Below are 25,364 nucleotides of genomic sequence, written 5' to 3'. Positions count from 1 at the left end.
AAATCACTCTGAACCTTGACAATAATGAATCAAAATTAAGTATCACCTGGACCCCAGTAAGCAGTGAACCACAGTTGAGTGGTAATGTCAACGTGTTAATTTTTTCTGAAAGGCAACCACCCACCGTGTGCACACACCCAAGGAATATCGAAGATGAAGATAAGACATTAGCAAAATGGTAACTTTTGGGGGAGTTGTTTTGTACTCGTCATCAAGGTTAAGTATATATAAGTGCTGAAGTATTTAACTTGCAGAACTGGATCTTAATCAGCATGACGGGTTGAGCCGGATCACATAGGCACCGATTTCGCCACCACATCCCCGGATCACATAGGCACCGAGTTCGCCAACACCGTGGGATGTGTTAGCGTGATAGATGTAGGTATTACTTTCCACGTTTACAATAATGAGAGGATGAAATGTGAATAACAAAAGTTTCGACCGATATCCTTCCCTTGAAATGTGCCTACACAATAAGGCATCCAACTGCTGGTGTGGCATGCACATATTCAATGTATATGCACCACAATAAGGACATGCTTTATAAGTAACCATAGTGTTTTTTCTTTCTTTCTTGGAACTGAAGTTCATCCAGGCTAGCTTGCGCAACACGATTTACTTCTTCAGGGGGAGCATTTTTTATATTAATGCTGCCGAGTGGTTGCGAACCCAAGACCTCCCATAGGGAAGTTGGGTCTTTAACCGCTTTAACATACCACCTTTGACAGGAACCATAGTGTTTCTACCCCGAGAAGCAGTTTAGGTGGCTACATATACATTTCTATGGGTATTTGATTTTCTGGAAATACAAATTGTATCGGTATGCAAAGAATTCTTCCGCACTTAGATTAGTGAGTGGGAGATGTGTATTAATATGATATGAATTACAATTCAAATATTTAAATTTGAACTACAACTTGTTTACAATCAAACTCTAAAATTTGTTGATAATTTAAATATAACTCAAACTCTTTTTGATCGGTTGGAGATAAGATCAATCAAGGATGAAGCTAGTTCTGGTAGATTTGAATTTTAATTTGAATTCAAAGACTAATCATTTACATTCCCCGGCAAGGTCATTGGTTGAGAACAGTGAGCTTGGACTTGTTCACGAACAAAATGATTGTTGGAGATAAGATCAATCAAGGATGAAGCTAGGTACGGTAGATTTGAATTTGAATTTGAATTCAAAGACTAATCATTTACATTCCCCGGCAAGGTCATTGGTTGAGAACAGTGAGCTTGGACTTGTTCACGAACAAAATGATAGTCAATCTCGATGTGTTTGTACTGGTGCTTTTTTAATACTGGAAATGAAACGTCGCCGGATGGGTGTGAACCCAACCCATGGGAGTCTAGGCTTTTAACCGCTCTACTAGCCAACCATTGACTATCTCGATGTGTTTGGTTCGTGCATAAAAGATTTGTGTTTGGTTCGTGCATAAAAGATCGGATTAGCAACAAGGTAAGTAGGTCCAATATTATCGCAGTATAGAGTTGGTGCAGAAGTGACAACCCCAAGTTCAAGCAGTAGTTGACGTAACCATATCAGCTCAGCGGTAGCATTAGCAACCCCTTTGTACTCAGATTTTGTAGAGGAGCAGGCCATAGTGGGTTGTTTCTTGGAATTCTAAGAGATCAAGTTAGAGCCCAAGTAGACACAATAACCACTTGTAGATCGTCGATCAATAGTTGAACCGGCCCAATCAGCATCACTAAAGGCAGTGAGAGAAAGATTAGTTGTTGGCCGAAATAGAATTCCATGGGATGGGGTCTCTTTTAGATAACGAAGGATTCGCTTAACTGCAACCCAATGATCAATTGCAGGGCAATGCATATATTGACAAACCATATTGACAGCAAAAAATATATCAGGGCGTATGAGAGTCAAATACTGAAGGGCACCCACTATACTTCTATATTGGGATGGATCATCATAGAGGGGAGGTTCCTCAGTGGTTGCTTTGGTGATGGAGGTCGGGGTTGCTATTGATTTTGCTTCATGCATATTGGTCCTTCGCAAAAGATCTGAAGAATCTTTTAACTCGGAAAGGAGAGTTCAAAATTTGAATTTGAATTTGAATTCCTAGTTCGGGTGCGGTGGGAAAATTCAAATTTTGAATTTGAATTGAAATTTTGAGTGGATGGGAGATTTCAAAATTTGAATTCAGAGATATACATTAGTTACATCAGGAACCTTTTTGCAAAGCAAAGTTTCAATGGAGATAAAAAAAAAAAAAAGATGAAGGCCTTGATCTACATTGACAGAGGAGATGAAGAACCGGAAGATTCTTGTCGTTAGGGTTGAAAAAAACAATGGATGGAAACCTTCTAATACATTATGAGAAGGTTTTAATTAGCAGGGGTTTTATGTTTAAGATGCCAAATTCTACAAATATCCTGTTTTAAAACTATTTTGCGCCGTGTTTGCTTTGAGAAACAGACACAACAATTATTGTTTTCATAAATTTCTACTTATGTTGTAAAAAACACGTAGTTGTGTTTTAATGTGAGTTTTTTTATTTGTCCTTATTAAAAACAATTATTTTTATTTTCTCAAAGCTAAAAACACTAGAAACAAAATGATATTATTGAGTTTCCATCAATCTTTTTTTGTTTCTCAAAGCTAAAATCAAAAAAAAAGTTTCATTAGGTTATGAGAATCTCATTAATTGTCAAATGCTATTCTGGGAAGAGAAACAGTTATAACTTCTGATCTTCTCCTTTAAAAGCGAAAATCAAGAGTATTTTATATTTGAAGAAGTCTTTTTATTATTATTATTTTTAAGGATAATTACTATTGTCCCCTGTAGTTTGATTTTGTTACTAGTGTATTTCCTGTATTTTTCAAAATTACTAATTGGATTTGGATTTTACCTATTTTATTAATTCAAAATAAATGAAATTTACGGTAAAATTGACATTTAATTTGGTTTTTATAAATGAAATATCATCATCTTTAGATTTCTTAATTTTAATTAAGGACAAATTAGAAATTAGACAATACATATTCAAACTTAACGGTTACTTAACACCATTATAAGGAAGGGGGTAACAGTAACTTCGTAAAGAACATGATTTTATTAGTAATAAAATCAAACTACATATGATCAACAGTACTTATCCTTTTTTTTTTATATGTTTCTAGATTGTCTAATTCACTGGGGATTTGTTTTTTAAGCTGCCCTTATCAGTTGGACTCAGGTTTTTATCAATTTTTGGAGGATTTTATTTATATATTCATTGATTTTATATTGATTTTATTCTTTTTCACATGTTATATAAATTAACATTTATTTTTATATAATTAGATATCGCTCTTTAAAAACTGAACTAATCTCTAATCCATCAGAGTTAATTATCATGCTTTTTATTGATAGGGAGCAGGATGTTCTAGAAAACCTATGAAATTAGATATATATATATATATATATATATATATATATATATATATATTTATTTCAGCCGTGGGATTGGAATTTGAAGTCACCAAATCTGTCGTCCACGTGTACTTCAGGAAAGTTCTCCGAACGCGTACGACTCTACGAGAGAGACGTAAAGAATGACAGTTGCCGACGTAACGAAATTCCAGAACTTTCTAGCTTGTTTGTTGGCTGGAAACTCCAACCAGGGAAAGTTAGTAAGGTCCATTTGAGAGACAGAAACCGTTCATCCTTGAGAAAGATGTGATCTCAACCGTCCATCTATAACTGAAAAATGTCACTTAAACTGAAAAAAAATATATATACCTTAAATACACTGACTGCCAGTGAATATTTCTCGCTTATTCTGTTTCTTCAAAGTTTCCGTTGCTACTTCCCTTATAAAAGAAGTACTCTTCGTATGCTTTCTCGACATCTTCCGTGAAAACGATTTGAAGCGAAATCGAAGGCGAAGTTCTGACGATCATGGGTTCAGATGCGGTTTGTGATCTCAATCTTTCTAATTTTCTTTGTTTTGGAGTTAATTTCTTTGCTGCGATTCATCTTAATTTATCGACGTATGATTTTTCTGTAGATCGAATCGGAGAAACAACAATTGAAACATCTAGGGTTTATCAAGATCGCTGCTATTAACATATTGATATGGGTATCGAACCTTTACGAATACGCTAAACAGAATTCGGGTCCTTTGAGATCTGGTGTTAGAACTGTTGAGGGTACTGTTACAACTGTTGTAGCCCCCGTTCGCGAGAAATTTAAAGATGTGCCTTACAATCTTCTCGTTTTCCTCGACAAGAAGGTATTCTGAATTTTTCATATCCTCTGGTGTTCAAAATTGTGTTAGTTTGTTTGTACAATGTTTTGCTCTTCTCGTTTTCCTTCTCGGTTTATGCGAATTCTTTCATCTAAATTTCACCGATGCCCTTTGTGTATCAGGGTTTTCGTGGTGTTTTCATCTTTCTCTTGGATTCATCTTTTTTCCGACCTTTCTAATAAATAAAGAATTAGATTACAGGTTGCTGCAAGCTATGGTTTTCATGGGTTTATTGGCAAAATTTCTTGATATTATTCGACAAGATTCTTTCTTTCGTTACTTGTGTTCTTAAGATTCTTCCCTCTTGATGATCTTGATATGCATTCGTATGTGACTCAGTTCATCATGAGGTCATCTTGTGATTATAGTCCTGCAATATAAATACAGTTGAAGGGCGAGCAACTCACAGCTTCTGCACTCTTTCTCATGTAACTTGTGTCCTGATTGCGTACCATATGGTTCCCATTTTGCACACTGGTCCAAAAGCCTGATTATGTCTCTTTTAGTTATTCCTCTTGTAAGGTTTGTTTCATGCTGCAACCCTGATGCTAATACTCTGTAAATCCTTTCTCACAATTGCAGGTAGACGAAGCAGCAAATAAGTTTGACAAAGATGCGCCTCCTTTGGCGAAGCAGATTGTGGGCCAAGCTTCTTGCTTTGCCCAGAAGGCAACAAAGATCACCCAAACTCTTGTATCTGAGGCTCGAACTGGTGGTGTACCTGCAGCAATAAGCTATGGTCTGGGAATTTACAAGGAGTTTGCATTGGACCAATCTGTAAAGGTTTGGTGCGTGCTAAATCAGATTCCAACCTTCCAGAAAGGAGCAGCCATGGTTGTTCCCACGGCTGCTAATTGCTCAGGCAAGTACAACCACGTTGTCATGGACATGAGGCAGAAGGGTTACTCCGTATTTGGCTATCTCCCACTTGTGCCTCTTGAGAAAATTGAGAAGACATTCAACAAGAAGGGTGAAGCAGTGAAGGAAGGGGCAGAGCTCAACTAACTATTTCAGGAGCACGAGGGAGGAGATGCTCACCAAGTAATTTCATCGTTTATGGTTTAGTTTGATCAATTTATTTTCTGTGTGAAGGTTTTAGTTGTGAATAGAAATGTAATTTGAACTTGATTTAAATGATTAAAGCCAATTAACCTTTGTCCCTGCTTTGTTTCCTCTCTGTATTGCACATTTGCACTTAATACGATCCCCAACCGTTGTTACTCGTTAGTCCATCTGAGTGAGGCTGTGATTGCTAACTCCACGGTCATCCTTTCACAAATGCTTTGGCTTGTGGAAGACTGTAGCAATAAGCCGTTATCTTTAGGTTGAGATTTAAACATAGTTGAAGTACTCTGAAATCTGAGCAGATTCTGAATCTGCGAATTCTTAATTCCTAAACCGATAAATGTAAAACTGGTGAAGATGGGCATTTCTTAATAAATTCAGAGCGGCAAACTCTCAAAGATGGGGTTTCTTAAAAATTTCAGAGCAACAAACTCTCAAAGATGTAAAACTCACTCATTCAAAAACTCTCAAAATTAGCATTTCTTAATAAATTCAGAGCACTCCAAGCAAGTGGATTTAGGGTTGCAGGTGAAGTAAGGGAGAAAACGAAATGTGGAAACTTCACATAAGAAATTCTTCGGTTGATCCACACATTGCAAAGCGAAAACACATAAAAGCCGATAAACGAGTCAGGGTGTGTGTGACCGACCACCTGACAATCTGTATCAGTCTATATTTTCTGCAACAAAAAGTGAAATATGTGACCAAGTGTTGCAATTGAAGAGATGACCTGAACGTATCTGGTTTTATATCTCAGCAAATGAATGTTCCGAAAAAAATCGAAAAATTTAATGTGGATTTGTAGTTCTGACCTAGGATAAAATAGGGATACTGCCACTGAAATCCATCAGATTTCTTGAAAGTCCTGACACAATTTATCGGATAGGAATACCCTATGGTGGGGTGGTTTCTTGCAATGTTTCATGAGTTGGCTCCAATAGGGTGAAGGAGGAAGAAGATGGGTGGAGGGATTCTCCCTTCACTCACCTGCTTGATAACAATAGGTATTAGGAGTATTATAGTTATTTCATATTATCATGTCTTAAACTATTTGAGGGGAATTTTAGTCACTTTAGGTTAGAAATTTGAAAACATTTGCTTTAGGACTCAAATGTAATTTTTACACTATGGGAACATAATATTAGTTTATGCTATACTAAGAAGACTCACATACAAAAGAGTCTTCTAATTATTAATATTTATTTTTCAATTTTGTTTACCCAAATTTCAGACATTGTTGCACAAAGCACAAGGATTTCTGTTCATGTCCACGCAGATATCTGTACTCGCAAGCATGCGAGTGTGACATGTTTCTTCAAATTTGAGAAACAACTAGATGTATATAATTCAATTTTATATTTAGAAAGTCTTAAATAATTACAATTTGTCACTCCTCAAATTCTCAAATTTAAAAACTCAACCTAGAACTCTCCCGATCAAACGAAGTCCTAAACTTCAATGAAATGAAACCCTAAAATTGAGAGTCGTCCTTCCTCGTGATGGTCTCTTTGGATTTTCTTCGAAGTCAACCATAAGTTTCGATTCTTCTTACTCGAATTTGCAGTGCAAAGCAAGAGATGAATTGAATCCAGTAACTCTACTAAATGATAAACCAAATGACTGGTGAGAATGGAATAAACCCAATCGCAAATAGAAAGAAGTGATGAAATTTGTGATAATAAATGCTGACAATCGCCCACATTACCTCAGTTTCTTTGTTGCTTCTCCATGACCAGAAGTCGTCATTGACAGACAGAGAATTGTCAATCGCTTCGCCCTGCTTTCTCTTGTTGTCATTTTAATCTCTCGCAGTTGTAGTTGTAGTATATAACGCTTCCAACTTCTCTTCCTCTTGATCTCTACCCAATAAACCTTACATTTCCTCTTATAACCATTTCTCAAAGGTGCATCAAACTTCAATGATTTTCTAGTTCTCATTTTACAAATCCTCATTTTTTGAGAAAATCTGAGAATTTTTATTGAAATTCGTAGTTATGTCCATTTCAAATCAAAACCCTATTTCGAATCGTTGCCACTTCCTAATGTTTGCTTTTAGTTTTATGCAGGATGTATTAAAGTCGATTTCATTCAGGCAGAGCTAGGATTCGGATGCAATTGGGGTTTCTATTTTGGATGTTGGGAAGGCAAGGATTCGGAGTACTCAAAGAAGGACGACTTCCAAGAATTATGGACGACTTTGCAATGCAAAGCAAAAGAGAAGGTTGATTGCAGTTCAAAACAAAAGAGTACGTCGAAGAGGATAGGGTTTCATTTGATCGGGAGAATTATGGGTTGAGTTTGTAAATTGAAAACGTCTTAAAGGTTTGTAACTATTTAAGACTTTTTAAATAGAGTTTTTTACATGTAAGTCCTTTTAGTGGACCATAAGTTAATGTTGGGTCTGGTAACACAATATGTTACATGTGGGTCTTAAGCAGACTAACACCGTTAGTCGCTTTTAAGTGTATTTAAATTTCAAACGTGAAAGAAACAAAGTGTTATTCAGATTATTTAATATATTTTATTAATATACGGTTTTAAAAAGAGAAAATTGGACATCAAACGATTAATTATATATTTAAAAAAAATATATAATAACACAATGTATTAAAAAATCTAAATCTAGAATAATTTTCATAGGGACCCCTGAGGTTTGATCTATGTCATTTTTAGTCCAAATAAATAGATACTTTGCATCTGCCTCGCCTGAAATATCCAATAAGATCAATTAAGAACAAATTATAAATTTTATGACCAAAATACCCTCATATCTATTATAGTGTAAGATTTGCATTATGTTTTTGCAATTAACCCAATTTCATCCGCTTCAGTCGCTTCATTCAACTTTATTCACAGATCCAAATCCCTCTTGATTTTGCCTCCTCAGATCCTTCGCCATTGAAGAAAATACGGTTTTAAAAATTGAAAACAAGCAGTTCAGTTGGCTCTGTGATACCAATTAGATCCATTTTTATCATCTCATGTTTTCTCCCTCTCCCGTTCTCTGCATGTTTTCTTCCCTTCTCTGCATCAGTGTGTCATTGGAATTAAAGACAAGAAAATATTCATTCAGATCTAGCAGCTCCTTGGTTTAGAGATAGATATACAATTTTAAGAAAAAGAAAGAAGAATCAACAATAAATTAAAAAAGAGTTGCCAAAAACATTTGCTACCCAGGAGAAGCAGAGGCTCCCGTGAGAGAAATTGATATTAAGACCTTAGTTTCTTAACAAGGAGATGCAGAGCCCATCCCAAAGACTCTGCATATAAGCAGTAGAAGAAAGAAAGAAACGCTCAGATCTTGGAATTTGCAGCTTCAGACTATTGCGTTTAATTAGTGAGCCTTGTTGCCGTCGTCGAAATTCTGAAAGTAATTGTAGGAATCACACTTGAAGGTTTGAGGTAAACCGACCTTATTGGAACCCACGAGCTTTCTGAACTCAGATCTTACCTTACAGAACACATGCCTCCAGCTGCCCTTGCCGGACAACCTAACATGGCGGTTTCCGCCTCATTCATCTCCAGATCTCTGGCGAATGAGGGTTTCTTGGATAGGATCCAAGCCCAACCCCGAACCCTCTCCCACCATTTCTTAATCGAACCTCCAGCCGATTCAACGTAGCCAACATAGTTTTGGATCTGAATAAAGCTGAACGAAGAGACTCAAGCGAAGCGGATGGAATGGGGTTAATTGTTTGCAAATTTTAGGTTGAATAGATACAAGGGTATTTTAGTCGTAAAAATCATAAAATTTGTCCTTAATTGACTTTATTAGATACTTCAGGGGAGACAGATGCAAAGTGTCCATTTTATTGGACTAAAAATGACATAGATCAAACCTTATGGGGTCAGATGAAAATTACTCAAAAATCTAAGAAGCATTCCGGATTTTTATTTGCGGCAGCTGCCGACGGTCGAGATTCGGTCAACTCATCAAAAATATGTTGAACGGTCCAGATTAAAACTCCAAAATATTATATTAAAATATAAAATTTTTCTTTTACATTTTTAAGGTTTAGAATTTATAAATTTGCAAACTCAGCCCCTCTCGGTAGGGGAATCCAAACCCCGTGACGAACTCAACCTTCCGGTGCAAATAAAAATTTAGTTTCGGCAGAGGTTGTGTGGGACGATTCAGGCAGCGTCGAGGCGACTGTGTGAGGAATGATCGCAAGCAAAGCAGTCTTGGTTCGAAGGCACTCCTGTAAGGTGCGAAAAGGCTTGTTTCTTGCAAATCTAGGGTTTCTTCTTCTTTTCCCATTTTCTCAGAAACAAACAAGAATAGCAGGTGGTGTGATTGGGATGTCGTCGAAGAACATTCACAGACGTGATGTTCAGATTCCTGAACCATGTACTCACCTTGCTGATTTCCATATTCCTCATCTCCTCTCTGCAATGGACTCGAACCTCTTCCCACGAGGATGAGCTCCCTTAGATCGGAAGCCCACGGCTGATAATCCACCCTCTTCTTGCTCAGATTCTCCGGAGGCAAAACTGGCTGCAAAGTCGATCCACCTCTGAGAGTCGATGTCGCAGTTTGAGCGAGAACAACAGCCGTATACCTGATCGCAACAGGCACAATAGAAGGCAAAATAAAAGGGCGGAGGTTAACCAAAATGAACAAGGAAAAACCCTAGTTTTCATAAAGATAGTTATAAAAGAATTGCAGATCTAATCAGTTTTTTTCTCCAGTTTCGTTGCCATTCAGGTAAACCAAAATGAACTAGGAAAAACCTAGTGTTCTGTTTTTTTTTTCTTTTTCTTTTTCCCCAGTTCGTTGCGATTGAGGTTAAGAAAGAGATGGAAGAGGAACGGAGGGTTATCAGCCGGCAAAGATTCCGATTCGGCTACTACGTTGCAGGGGCTGAGTTTGTAAATTAACAAATTTCTAAAACCTTAAAATGAAAAAGAGAAAACCATATTTATATATAATAATTTTTATTTTTAGTCTGGACCGTTCGTCGAATCTCGACCGTCGGCAGCTGCCAGCAGCAGCTGCCGCAAATAAAAATCCAAGCATTCCTCCCCAAAGGTAAAATACTCTTTTCAGTACAAAATTCCATTCAATAAATCTCAATCGTTACTCAGTTTTAAAGACACGTGGAGCACTGTAGCGCCTGCGTACAAAAATCCAAAGCACACGGTGCGGAGTGTTGAATACCAACGAACGATTGGGGAGGGATTCGCGGTGCGAGCAACAGAATGCAGCATTTGGTACATCCAGGGAAGACGATTCGAGCTCCAAAGACGACTCAACCTAGACAACCTCAAAATAGCACAACTCAGGTTTCACTTTCGTTCTCATTCTCATTTCAGATTGACTCTTCGAAGTGATTCCGCAATGTGGTATCCTGAAGATGATGATCAATCAAAAATAGTTGGAGAAAATCGTTTTTAGCTCGTCCCTTTTTTTCGTTTTTCAGCATAGGGTGCTGCATACGTGTTTTTTCCTTAGAAAGTTACTCTTTAACTTCCATGAATATGAACACCTTGTAAAATATAATTCCTATCAACCATAATTTTTCGCTGTCACTTGTAGAGGGATAGCAATCAGTTAAAAACTACAAATAATGAATTTAAGTAATTTGTGATGCGGGTACAGAAACACTTTAATCGTTATTGACTGTGCTGTTATATTTGTTGTTAGTGACTGCAAAAACACAACTATGTTGTTGTTACGTTACTCCTTTCTTGTATCATGCTCCTGGTTATTCTCTTTTTTTTTTGGTAGAAATGCTCTTGGTTGTTGACTTACATGAAAAGAATATGCTCCTGGTTATTCATTTTCATGAAAAGAATGAGTTAATGTGTTGTTGTTATGTAGGAATATGCATTTGCAAAATATTCTTCACAAAACTTTTGCACTATAGGATTAGGGCTAGAAATTAGGAAAGAGAACTGGTGAAAATATAGACCTTCAGTGTAGGTGAGAACACTGGGGGTTGCAGTTGTATCAACAAACAACCTGCTCTTGATTATCTATTCATAACCACGAAATCTACCTAAATCAGGTAGATCATTGATTCTTACATTTTTCTACATGTTTTTACACTTTTATAAGGACTTAACTGGAAAGGAATTCTGGTTTTACATTTGTGCTAGTTTGGAATTGGGAAGTCTGCCTTTTTAGTTATTTTTAACTTGGCGGGCATTCTTCGAAATGGTGAGACGTTCTTCTTTCGTTTGATCTCATGTATAAGGTGTAGAGTGTTGAAATGACATACTAATACACACAGATTGGGGAGATGAACTACAGTAAAAGAGGCTGTATCCATTGCACAAGGCTTCGATGTTTAGTAGAGTTTGGAAGGGTCCAATGTACTCAATCTTACCCCTGTTCTCAGAGAACTGTTCACCATGATAGATTAGATAAACAAGTGGTGTTGGTGATATATATATGTATTTTCTCCTATTGCATTCTAGAGCTAGAAACCACTTATTTGAATCATTGGAGTGATTCTTCGGTGGAGGAACACTTAATCTAGAATGATTATTTGAATCATTGAAGTGATTCTTCGGTGGAGGAACACTTAATCTAGAATGATCCCATAGAAAATAATTAATTCTTGGACCAAGAAGCAGAAGTGTTCTGCTTCACGAAAATGGTTCTAAAGATGCAAAAACAATAAATAAATATATAAATTAAGGGGAAAAAAATCAAAGAACCTCTGACCCAAATGAAATTCATTACTGAACATTACAGTTTTTGCTCGAACCAGCACAATTCCAATTTACTACACATTACTAAGTCTCTAGAAAAGATTAATCCCCACGATATCTTCTACTTGTGTTCACAATATTATCTTTGGACCACTATCACAATGGAAGGCCTGTGAAAAACCTATATTAATGAAGGTTAGGAGCAGAAAACTACTACAAAGAAACATTCTTTGCTAAAATGGATTAAATAGAGAGAACGATATCCTCTTAACTAAAATAAGGAAGTGTACTTCCTGGAAAACCCTGACCAATACCTAATCATTTTGTTCGACGTGGACCAATTTACTAGAGTCATCTTATCTGTTAATCTTCTCTTTTTGAAGCTTCAAGCATTGTCTTTTCTTTATCATCACACTTCAACATGACCACTTCAGCTTAATCTCCAGCATCAAATTGCTTTCATTGACTGGTGGTCTTTCAATTCCCTTGGTAGTGTAACTTTGAGTTATCATTGGCTTAATATTGTTGGTATCAGATTTCAGCAGGTTCCAGCTTGCTAACTATACTTCATGTACAACTGCTTCAAGCTCTTTTCAGATTTAAAATGCCTTTTGGTGGTAATCTTTTCAAACAGAAAGCTTTCTTTGGATATATTCTGGTTTCTAATTCTTCATCCTTCGCTCAGCATAGTGGAGAAGAGGATGTTGAGTGGGAAAAAAAATTAAGGAATGATCATATTAGAGGCTGGTCTGGAAGTAGTTCCAATGATAGCCATAGAAAGCTGTTTGGTATGTCATGGTCATGTTCATGTTGGCCTTTGGATGTTCCAGTAAGGAGGATTGATTCAATTCATAATGAAGTAACTAAAAGAGGCAACGAGAGATGTAAAATGACATTAGGAGAAGTGGTGAGAAAAAGTATGCATAGGTTAGTCTTGTGTCAACTATGACTTGAATAGAGCTGATTAAAAGGTCAATGATCCATGTAGCCTACCTCATTTATTTGGGATACAACTGAGTTGTTGTGGATGTTATTCTTCCAACTCTTGATCCATCTCTCTCCAAGTACTAGTCTCATGTCTCCTCATAAATTACCCACAATTCTCTAGCAAGACCAGTCAGTTGCAAATAAACAAATTTAAGAGTCAATACATTCTTCTGGTGGTTCTAATAAGTCAAGGGACAGGCACCAGCCCATCTGTCAGCTAAGTTAGGAACTTCCATCTTAACTTTCTTTGGTGTAATATCAATCCCTGGAGGTACATAATATGTAGGTACAACATTTTACAATAACCTATTCCAACCGATTAGAACTCTAATAAAGTAAATCATCTACTTTAGGAAATGAAACCAATATCCTATATATATCTTGGGGTCCTGGTGTTAAGGAAGCCAGAAATCTCCAATCCCATGGTTTGGTTTGGGTCAAGTTTTGGTTAATGATGAACCAGATGGAACCACAAGAAGACTACTTTCACTTTCTTCTTTAGAAGATAAGTATTTGCACCTTAGGGTACCAATGGGATAATTTTCAAACTAATGGAATTCCCAACATTTGAGAGTGATCAATGATTTTTAAGACTTTGAACCATGAGGGCTAGGCTCAGTTTTCATAACAGAAATTATGCTGAGGATTAATGAATATACAGATTTGCATGAGATAGATAACCTTCAGTTCCATCATCTTTGTGGCATTGAATGAATTTGCGAACAAATTGGAACTGGTCCTTACTCCTTAGCATCTTATCTGTCTTTGAAATAGGCATCTGCAGGTTGCTGCTGCAAAAAAATGGGGTGGGAGGGATTATATGACCTGACCTTTGACATGAGATAGATAACCTTTCAATTATGTGTCTTTTTATCACGAATAGAGTTCGAGTTTCATTACAGAAAGTAGAACAAAACCAAAGTGAAGTAATCTTCTGTCTAGGAGATTTGGCATTTGCCAGTACTCCGATGTGTCTCTCTTTCTCCTCAAAACAAGCAGGCAGACTATGGAGTCACTAGTTCTTTCCTTCTCGGACTATTAAGTGAGAATGTTTTATACGAGTAATAGTTTCAGCACAGCTAACTGTTGTTACAGTACCTATTTAGGGGCACCTTTCTACTGCTCAGATATGTGTTTGGTTACCACATTTCAGTTTGGAAAGGTTCTGCTTCTGTGCAATGCCAATCTCCCATAAGGAGATATTTTGAAGCTTGGAAATTAGTTGACAATTCTACTCGACGCTAACAGTTTTGACTTTTGAAAACACAAGGTTAAAAGTCTTAACATGGTGGGCCATATGGTAAATTCCAGACAGGGTGTCGTTGATCTAACGTTTGGTTTTATCAAACAAGCACTCCTCACAAGAAAGCTTCTCTCAACAAAGGTCACCAACTTGTGAGAGTATTAATTGAATTTTATACATAACTACTGTGTCTCTGTCTACAACTAAAAGTTTGTGTTTAAGACAGTTCCAGAGTAAGAAATAAAATGAATTACGCGTGACTGGAGTTTATAGAGTTCAATGAAATCTTTAGATGAGTGTAATGTCTAGATTTACCACCAAAAGTGTTTCTTTGACATACTTTCAAAGGATGCAATAAATTGTGCACGATGGAATTTCCATCAGTTACTGCAGACTATGTTCTTCGAAATTCAGTTGGTTTGACATCTAATAAGTTCCATAGAATTTCTCTGTAATCCTGTCATTGTTAATTATTAAAAAGAAAACCCAACCCCTCCCGTTTGTCTCACTTCTTTGCTGATGACTGCCGATCCGAGGCAGGGGAACTTGTTCTTTTCGGATGCTTATTAGTCCTTTTCTAATACTGGGCTTGATGACTTGTTATTACTTACCTAATTATAAGTAATTAACATGATCTAGCATGTTCTTTCATCATCAATATTGAAATAAGGACTATGGAGAGGTTTTTATCTTGTGATCATAGTGGACCCTGCACGTCTAATTTTTCACAAACATGTGTTCTCTGGGCATTGGTGCTAACTTTCATCTTGGGATACGAAGAGAGCTCAACATCATTTTCAGTCAGAGAAAATATGCAGGAACTTTGTAAGCATTTGCTTGCTGCAGCACCCATTACTGGGCATAAGTATTGATTTTATACATCCGTGTGTCTTGGACAGGGTAAAAATAGTTGGTGGACTGAGATGGGCGTAGCTTGACCCATTTCCAGTTGATAATGGCCCGACATAAACACTTGTATGGTGTTATAAATTTGGAAATGTTTATGCCCACTCACTGACAATAGTGCAGAAAGTAATGCTGTCCATAATCCAATATGACTTTATGTGTTTTTCCTGGGCAACTTAGCATATGTTCATTTTTACTTTATATCTTTCTTTTTTTAGTTATGTACTTTCGGTGATTAAATAGAACTACAGGGAATTGTTGATTGACTATAAACAGTGACAGTGATCTGCTATAGTCTCTGGTTTAAGCTGATTTTGCAATTGAGATAAATTCTGGTACAGAGCTTCACTGGCCTTAAAACTGAAGCTGCAATGGAAATTGGCTGTGCACATTTAGCCCATAGGAACTATTCCAAGGCATGCTTTATCTGTAATGTTCAAGTTGTAGGTGCCAATGCTTATACAGTTGCAGAAAGTCCTAATTGCTACACTGAATATGATGAGTATAAGGTGCTGCCATGAGATATACTATGATTTTTGGTACCTGAGGGGTCCCCATCTCAAAACTTGATTCTTCTTCATGATCATTAGCATTTTAGTTTTAAGTAATAATCCATTCTCTTTATGTGTGTGCTTTCACTTTTATACAAGTTATTCCTATATATATATACTCTCTTTTCTTGGATAAAGCTACCCAACTGCTTTGTGAGGGGGTAGAGATTCAGTGGCTTTAGTTTTCCCTGCTCCCTCCTTCCAGTGGACGATATAGTTTCGAGCGGTGGCAGACATGCTGATAGCTGATACAGATTCAGATTCAAAGATACGTTACGTGAGAATGGTCCTTAGATTGTTCCATTGTGATTATTAGTCATAGGTTTTGAGTATGTAGTATTTTTGCTGAAGCAGTGTGAAGTTAACACACATTATGACCCTCTTCAGACCAAGGAGGGACAGAAACCTTGTCTACTGAAACCAGTCGATCTGTATCAGTTACCTAAAACCTTTCTCTCTCTCTCTCTTTTCTCTTGTGCATTATTCTTTATGTGTTGTTCAGGGAAGAAATGTGTTCTTCACCAGATTCCTCTTCAACCTTTTGATTTGTTTTATTTGGTGGGTGACAGAGCATAAAAACGTTGCACAGCCTCTCCCACTTGCATCGTACCTGCTTTTATTTTGCTTTCCCCCTTTTCATTGACTCACTCTCTCTCCCTACACCATCTCTTTTGACTGACAGAAAGCCCAAAAGAGCCAAAAGAACAGAGTACATAGTTACACAAACCACCTCGGATTCCTTCTGCTGTCCAGTGGAGCATTTCCTTGATGATGATAAATGATGATATAAATGTAAACTCTCTCTCATCCAAATAAGACATTGGGCTCCGAAAACCCAAAGCCAGAAGATGTTTTTGCGTTTAAGCTTCTATTCCAATTCCCACTTAAGTATCTCTTTCCTTCTTCTGTTTCACCATGAAGGGTGAAAAACTTAACCCCAAAGCTAAGCCAAAAATAGTTTTCACAGTTTCATTAACCCATTACCAGTGGCAGATGAGCTGTTATGTTTGGTGAACATCTATACCATACCCATCTCCTTATAGTTCAAAAGTACAAATCTGATTCTTAAATCTTGATAATCTTCTACAAGTCTCCCTTCTCCTCCACTCCGCTCCCCCACACCTAATGACCCAACTGCTACTTTCTCGCTTCCCATACACGAGATATTAATGTAAGAAGATTCAAGAAATATGTGGAGAGAAAAAAAGTTAACAGCAAAAATCAAAGGAACCCCAAAAAAATTAAATTCCTATTAAATTTTTCCCCCAGGTCGCAACCGATGAGAAATGAGATTGTCTATCGTTTATACAAAATAAAAAAAAAAAAAAAGTACCCTTCTTCTCTTCTCCTATACAAAAACAAAAAGATCCTCGAAACTGCACTTGAAAGAGAACCGAAAAAGAAAAACTGATTTTTTTCTGTAAAATCGAACGTCAACTCTCGACTAGGGGTTGGTCTTCATCTCCTCCTCCGAGGCCGACGCCGTCGCCAGCACCGTCGGCGTCGACGGCGACCCACTGTTCCATGGGACCGCACTCGACCTTGTGGCGCAGCTTCCAATCGAGTGCCTGACATGCCCGAGAGCAATAGTTGACGGCTCCACACACGGAGCAACGACGAAACTCGTGTCGTCTAGTCTCCGGCCGACCACAGCCGGCATGGGAGCAGAGCCTGAGACCATTTCCAGGCACACCGCCTTGCGAATCGAACCACTCCGCCAGAAAACTATTCGCAGGGTGAGATTCCGGCGCCGGCACGTTGCATCCGAAGTCGCTCAACAGAGGACACCTTGTTGGACTACCCCCGCTTATGAGGTGCCGATGCTGGTGAGGCTGCAACGTTAGCCACCGCCGGAACGTCGGAGAAGATGATGAAGATGAGCAGAGCACGGCAGCGAGTTCTCGGGCGTTCGCTTGCACTAGGAAACGGCGTCCTTCGGAGATGTTTTGGCGAACGCCATAACCATCTTGGAGACAGTGGCCGAGTTCCCGTAGAGCATCGATATGGCCGAGGAAGGCAGCTCTGGCGCAGAGAGCTACGCCTGCTCTCAAATCCTTGTCGTTCTTCGACCCCCCACTTCCGTTAAACTGAATCACTGCGAGCGAGTAAAGCGCAGATGCGTGAGAGTTTATCGCTGCTTTCGCCATTAGTGCCGCTCCGTTCCCTCTGCTCTGCAGACAGTAAAACCGGATCTGCGCGCAGAGGAAAAAAACTGATAAGCCCCAAAATCTTTCAAGAAAAACAAATATTGGTCTCTCTGTTTTTGTTCGTTATTAGAGATTAAACAGACTAACCATGCCGAGAGTATAACATGCTTCAACATTCCCTGCATCAGCGCATTGTTTTAAGAAACGATGAGCCGATTCAGACCAGTTCTTAGCCTTTACTGCAAAAGCCTTTGGTGAGGCTTTCGATAACACCAGAGGATTAAGGGCCAACCCCTTCAATCTGTTGCATCTACAAATAAACAAGAAAAAAAGTATCAGACTCATCCATTCTCTATCAACATTATATAATTTCGAGATCTGTAAAAAACGAAATCCCAAGAGAAGGCAGGGGAGAAAGGAGGACAGAGACCCAGAGAAAGGGAGACATACGTTGATAGAACGTTGATGAAATCGGAGGGACAGGCGGCGGTAGTAGCAAGTTTGCAGAGAATACAGACGATAATATCATCGGGCAAGGAATCAAAAAAATCAGAATTACAGTGAGGAGTAGCAGCATCATGCAGCGGCTTCGTCGTCGTCGTCGTCTTAGACTTCTTGTTGTGATGAATCGTTACTGAATCTGAGGAGAAACAACATCGTTTCCTCTTCACTCTCTCCCCTTGCTTGCAAGGTTGGGGAATTCTATCTCTGACAGAAGGAGTGAATGCCTCCCTGACGGTTGTTCTCATTATCTGCCCCAGAAGAATCAAAAGCTGAAGAAAGCCAAATGGTAACTATCTTTTGACGTTTATATATACAACACAACCACAACTCCTATTAAATTAAAAGTAGAGGAAACGTCTCTCCCCTCTCGTCTCGCCTCGAGAGGAGAGAGAAAGAGAAAGAGAAAGACAGGAAGACCCACTCAGAGAGTCACGGGCTTCAACACTATGAATTTACCCTCATACTTACATTTTATTTACGCTATGTGCCCCTCTACGTTATACAGTGTACTGTATAAAAATACAATACGACTATAACTGTATTTCTGTATAACCGTACACGACGAAGCTTCCCATGGGGGAGGTGGGCCAGACTCAATCCAAATCCTTTGTCCTCGACACGTACTTGTGCACCATGCACTGCATAAAACCCGTGACCTTTTCACTAATAAGTATTGATTATTACCGACTTAGCAATCCTTCGATGATCACCCACGGCTGCACACTCCTGATCTGATTTCACGCCTTGCTCTTCTTCTCGGAGGATTTTGGATCCCTTCTTGTGTAGATTACATATAGCAAGTTGTAGGTAAAGCAGTTTATTTCACTCTTATTTTATATTTGGGCTGTTCTCAAAGCAGTTAATTTTGTTGCTAGTAACGGCAACAACGTTTCGGTTACTCATGTCTTCGTCTCTTCCAGGTTAAGCCGTTGCCGTAATAACAAAACGAACTCAAAAACCGATAATGGTTGGGCAAGGTTTTAGAAAAACATATCGGATTAATCGTATCGGACAGTTCATCTGGACACTAGAGTCCCTAGCTTGAATGGTATGGAACAAGGTTAACAATCCGTTTTTGCCGATACTGATACAAAATAATACAGATCTAGTGACGTCAGGGTGTTTCGGGTTAGTATCCAACGCAAATTCAAAACGAAATAACTATTTTCTGGCAATCAAAAATAACATCATAAATGGTTAGAGATCAGGTTTTAGGATTGGATATGGTTATTCTGTTTCTGCTCTAGTGTGGAAAAACTGAATAAGGCTTGGATTTTAGTTTTATTCCAAGGGAGAATAATGAATAAGTCCTGACTAGGAGGGCCGTGTCATTACTGTATGCAATAGTTTATCCCCTATATCTCTGGGTTTTGAACCTTTTTGAAAAAATTGGCCATAAACCGAAATATACACATATATATCTCTAAGGTCAAGAGACCTAAACAAGAATAGAGAAGTATCAATTATGAATAAGGTGGAACAACCCACCAAGACTTATAGCCAATAAAAAAGGTAAAGTACTGTTTGTTGAAAAATCAACAAAAGTATTGCCTTTCCTAGGAATATGATTAAAATAAACTCTACTAATATTTGAAGAAAGCCTCAAAGTATCAATAACTAAACTCATACTGGTCCAATTTAAGGATGATGAAGAACAACGGACAAACAATGCCAGTGTATTTGCATGTTAAAAGCTCTAATGACGAACCAAGTAATAACCCATCTCTTATGGCTTCTAGCTCTATCATAGTTGCCAAACTGCCATATCCATGCATGTTTTGTGCCATCATAAATCCACTATTAAAATCTCATATGATGCATCATCTACCTCCTTTACTAGACTTGGTACGAAAAAAACAACATTCGATGGTTGGAAGAAGCTGGTACATCTGCTTTCAAGAGAAACCGTTAAACTTAGGATTTCATTTTGGCTACTGCCAAGATAGTAGGAATGTCTCTTAAGTTTCGAGGGTAATTATGAAAATATCGAATCATAGGAAGGTATTGTTAAACTCAAAAGGAGATCAAGCTATTCCATTTCATTGACTGTCAATAGGAGTTATTCCATTTGAGTCCAGGTTGAACTCATCTTAAGCCATTCTCGTATGTGAAAAGAGTCCTTCTAGTCGATAAAGTTTTATCGTTAGTGACTGATTAGAATTCGAACATCTGTAATGTGCAAACACTTCATGCCACGAGAGTCCATTAAGATAAAGGACGAACAATCCTTCGGAAGAGTTATGCTTAACAACATTAAACATTAGGGTCATTGGATTCCATAATGCACATTAACAAGAATGATTGCTAACACAAGTCGATCTGTACTTTGGAGGGTTTGGTTGTAACTTATAAACAAATTGCATGTACAATCACTCACTGTGAGGAGAGGTCCACAAATTTCCTAACCAAAACCAAAGCATCAAAGCATCTATCTATCTATCTGTTGTGTTCCATTTTATTATGAGGACATGTTAATCAGAAACCTTAGCTGATGTTGGCCCTACGCCACCTACTGTTTTGTTCGTTTGGTATGATAAACCCAAAATCATAACTACTTCCCTCAGTCACGGGACACTCCATTAAAGGAATTTATGGTTTTTGGAGACAAAGTTGGTGACTTTTTTTTTTTTTTTTTTTTTTTTTTTTTTGGTAATAAATTTCCATTAACTGAAAGAAAATGCAACCCGCGAAACAGCCTAGGCAACTGGAGAGCATAACTCCTGAAGCCAAGGAACGGAAATAGGCCAAACCGTCGTACACGGGATCGACAGGGCCCTCCTTGCAAGAGCATCCGCAACTGCGTTTATCGCTCTTGGAACAAAACAGAATGAGCACGAGAGGAAAGATGAGCATAACTCCCTAATATCCTCCACCAGAGGAGCTAAGCATAGGGGAGGGGAGCTGGAAGCATTGTTTATGTATTGGACCAGTATTTTACAATCTGACTCTACGAGAAGATGATTACAATCTTCTGAAAGTGCAAATATCAATCCAGCTCTCATGGCGATAGCTTCCCCTTCCAACACTGAGTTGCATAGTACCGGTTCAGAGACTGCCTGTAAAATTTCTCCTTTATGATTTCGCAGAGCATAACCGACACCACCTTTGTCACTTCCTTTACACCAAGACACGTCTGAATTCAACTTTAATTTACCTTGAGGCGGAGGTTCCCATTTTTGTTGATTTTCATCAGGTTGAGCATTATTTAGCACTTCCTCACCTCCTGTTGTCTTGATTACCTCAAATTCAGAATGTTCTTTTTGAGCTGCCTCAATAATTTCTTTTGGGGTAGTTTGTTTTCTCCCAAAAATCCTGTTATTTCTTGCAATCCAAAGGTGCCAAACAATGAAGGAACATAGGTTGAGTATCGATTTGCTTACCTCCTTTCCAATCTCTTTTACAGCAGACCAACTTTTGATCCATTCTGTTAGTAATGGTGTTTCCTCGAGTGGAATGTATGTAAGTGAGCTACCAAACCATACTTGCTTTGCAATCGGACACTCAAAAATAATGTGATCCATAGTTTCCGGAGATGCCCCCCGCACCCACAGTATGAACATGAAGGATCAATTTGAATCTGCCTTCTAACCAGCTCTTCACCCGTTGCTACCCCCCGTGCACATGCTCTCCATAGGAAATTTCGAATCTTTGGAAGTGTCTGGCAGCTCCAAATATTTTTCCATACAACATCTTCAATTTGTCTTCGATTTCTAGATGTGCTCGGTTGGTTTTCTAGCTTTTCCTCCTCAAGATTTTTTAATAGATGATATGCGGATTTACAAGAGAAAAGCCCATTCTTTGCTGCCCCCCACACAAAGTTGGTGACTTGAGTCTTCAGAGAGGCAAACTATAGGGTATTACGGAAGGCATCTATGATCTATCTCTCTTTGTACTTTCTTCTACTTAGTGGTTAGTACTTAGTGCTGTAGGGGACCCAGAAGTCAAAAAAAAAAGGAAATGTCCCCATACAAAAGCAAGATTGAACCGGTCCGTTTGGTCCAATAGAAGTTGAATTGAACCAAATCAGATGCCATATTGGGTAGCTTGGATTTTTTGAAACGCTTTATAAATAGGGCAGAGTTAGGATTTAATATCGAAAGAAGTCAAGTACTGAATTTTTACATATAATGACTTTTTATACTAATTATCTTTACTATTCAAAATCTTTACCTATTCGTAAATAGATGTATGTTAGGCCAAAATGGTTTTGATCTGATTAAGGGCAAATTAAGGAGAGAAATACAAAAAAGATGTATTAATTGATTGTTGTTAATTAAATAAATTGGAGAGGGATGGGCATGCTAATGGTATGCTTATACTCTCTCTTTCTCTTTCTTTCCCGGCATTTTTCTGTGACATGTGTATGAAAAAATTGATTCAAATCTAATTAAAACCAACTTGAATCAACTTTTTTGCTACCAAAACGGCACACGTACTTTTCTTTGTTATCTTTTTAAGTAAAGAGTAACATGCTAAATGCACGAACCATCAACTTCGCATAAGTTTGTCAATGGTTTTCTTCGTTCTATTTCATTCATTCTAGAATTCAAATATCAAATGGCTTATTTTGCATTGCATGCTAGTTAGGGTTTTTAATTAACAAACTAATTGGTTCTAATCCGGTTTGATTCCATTAAAATCAATCTAAATGAATAGAACTGACCCCAAATTAGGGTGAACCGAACAATCCGGTCTAATAAAAAACTAGAATTGCTGAGTTGTGACCGATTCCAGAGTAAGGAAGTGTCGTGTCAAATCGGAATCATTCAGAGGAGCATAGTTATTATGTAGTACGATTGAATTCGTAACTTTGCTTTCGTACCATTCAATTCGTACACTTTGCTTTCTTCTGTTCCCTCCAACCAAAATTACTGCCGAAGGGCATTATCGTCAACGAGGTTGTTGCATAAAGAAGTGGGTGGTGGGAATTGAAATTGAAATTGAGATTCTAGAAAGTGGAGAGAAGTCGTGTAAAGAAGTTTAAAGATAAAATTTTCTTTTTCGGGTAAAATTAACAAGTTTCAGATTCCATAGCGCCGTTATGGTGTCACGTCTCCGTAAAAGGAGATTAAAAAAAAAAAAATTTGAAAGTTAATCAAAACAAGAAGGTCACGTCAACTGTGGAGTTGTGCTCTGTGAGAACTCCGTTGTGGTAAAAATAAATAAATAAATATTTTATGGGAAAGAAAAGAAAAACATTCTGATAGAGTGATGTGATTCTCATTATTTCAAAATATTTTAATAATTTAAAATTATAGAAACCAAATCCATGGACTATCCATACCATAAATAAGGTGGGCGGCAAATGCAACCAAAATAAATGCGGTTTAGTAGGGCACTCAACCTCATATAGGCCACTAACTTTATCATAGATTATTCTTTAAAAAAATTTAAAAAAAAACTTTATCATATATTATAATTTCGGTACCGTGTCGGCCACCGATACCAGTATCAGATACCGACATGATACAGTTCCATTGATTTATAATAAAAAAGAAAACTATTACGCATGTCATATCATTAAAAGATATACAAAAACATTAAGCGGAGCTACTAACAGTAATTTTTTTTAAAATTTTTTATAACGGTGTTTTTTATATTTAAAAAAATTGGTGATGGAGATACTACATTTGCTGTCGGCAACTAGCAAGGGTTAAACCTACGATCTCTCCACTGATAAGTGAGATTTACAACATTTTCCCAAACCCCTCCCTCCACTGACAGTAATTTATATCTTAAGTTTTATTAGTTTGATGTTTAATATTTCTATACTTAATTTATGAAAATTTACGATTTTTTCTATATTTAGTTAATAGACTTCAAATCTATCTTTTCTCCCACAATTTCTTTCCTATTTTCCTTTCTTCATGATTTTTTAAGTTTTAAATGGTAACAAATCTGATCGTATAAATTTAGCCCCTATGCTCTATTTCAATATATTTTTAATAATTTATGTTGTATATATATATATATATATATATTTAAATTTCTTATAATTTACTTTTAATTTTTAATGTAGATCCCATGTCAGAATTTAGAGGTGGGGCCCCTAGTGATTCCCACACGCACTCACAAATATTTGTGGTGAAAAGGCGTTAGTGTTCGTCCGACAGGAAGGTGATCCGGATTCATTATTTGAACCCCTAATGTTCAATCCTAACTATGCCCTATCGTTAAGGGAGGATTCTTATTTTTCATCAAAGTAAGATAGAATTCTCTAGTACTTTATCATATAGGCATAGGAGTTTAAATCCTTTTTTTTGTGGAGCTCTTTCAATAAGTGTTCAATGAGTTATAAGTTCTGGGTTATGGTAACACCAATGAGTGTCCCTAGATTAGAATTTTATCGATAATTAAATTCTATAACTAATTGGGTACTCATTAGGAAAATCCTTCCAAAGTGAGGAGCCAGATGTCATGCATTGTTATTGATGACAGTTGATAATGATTCCAAACTAAATATAGTTCGAACCATATCAATTAAATGTTTGATTCATATCAAGTGACCAATACATAAGATACAATTCATCATTTTCATATGGGTGCCATTGTCATCATATTAATGGCTCCTAGACAAGCTTTGTACATGCAAAGCCAGCCCCTAGCTTTGTAAAAAGAAACCCTAAAGTTGAAGCTTTGCGTATTAATCTGGTAAGAGTGTTAGGGCTTAATATATTTTAGATGGACAAACATATTGTAATCTGAAAACTTCTAAAAAGAAGCTTCTTTTCAAAATGTTTGACCAAGTCAACATAATATGAGATTGTGATTTGATAGAAGAGTGATATTCTAGTCGATTCCTCACATTGAATTTGGTAGTTGGTTGCTTAACTTGAGAGGACCGTTGAGGGAAGGATAAGGAAGGAAGCTCTTTGGGTTATACAGGCAACCCATCACTTTAGATTTGAAAATAATTTAATCAGGTGTAGGGTCAAACCCTAATACATTACAACATTTCTAATCTTTCCAAATTTTCTTTTAAATGTCCATTCCACTGCATTTTTTTAGAGCTAATTGTCTCATTTTTGTGTGGATAATGATTTT

At 37.4% G+C, this 25,364-nt stretch overlaps 3 protein-coding genes across 3 annotated transcripts; 1 reads left to right on the top strand and 2 right to left on the bottom strand.

The window, feature by feature from the left end:
- Window positions 1-3,771: 3,771 nt before the first annotated feature.
- LOC149006330 (REF/SRPP-like protein At1g67360) lies at window positions 3,772-5,412 on the top strand. Its single transcript, XM_089165906.1, has 3 exons — window positions 3,772-3,923; window positions 4,018-4,242; window positions 4,840-5,412. Exons 1-3 carry the CDS (start codon window positions 3,909-3,911, stop codon window positions 5,260-5,262), a joined length of 663 nt encoding a protein of 220 aa, XP_089022032.1. The 5' UTR covers window positions 3,772-3,908; the 3' UTR covers window positions 5,263-5,412.
- An 11,558-nt stretch (window positions 5,413-16,970) lies between these two features.
- On the bottom strand, window positions 16,971-18,625 carry LOC149006329 (F-box protein At1g67340-like). The gene is made up of 3 exons (XM_089167445.1): window positions 18,267-18,625; window positions 17,964-18,126; window positions 16,971-17,861 (listed from the first exon to the last, which is right to left on the bottom strand). Exons 1-3 carry the CDS (start codon window positions 18,563-18,565, stop codon window positions 17,103-17,105), a joined length of 1,221 nt encoding a protein of 406 aa, XP_089023571.1. The 5' UTR covers window positions 18,566-18,625; the 3' UTR covers window positions 16,971-17,102.
- Window positions 18,626-21,016: 2,391 nt separating this feature from the next.
- On the bottom strand, window positions 21,017-21,841 carry LOC149006328 (uncharacterized). The gene has a single exon (XM_089165391.1). It carries the CDS (start codon window positions 21,839-21,841, stop codon window positions 21,017-21,019), a length of 825 nt encoding a protein of 274 aa, XP_089021517.1.
- Between the last annotated feature and the right edge of the window lie 3,523 nt (window positions 21,842-25,364).

Source organism: Hakea prostrata, chromosome 8 (genome assembly GCF_041222555.1).
Source record: "Hakea prostrata isolate BN-2017 chromosome 8, UWA_Hpros_2, whole genome shotgun sequence".
NCBI classification, from domain to species: domain Eukaryota; kingdom Viridiplantae; phylum Streptophyta; class Magnoliopsida; order Proteales; family Proteaceae; genus Hakea; species Hakea prostrata.
Note: the sequence above shows the minus strand (reverse complement) of the source record. Positions and strands in the feature narration are given on the sequence as shown.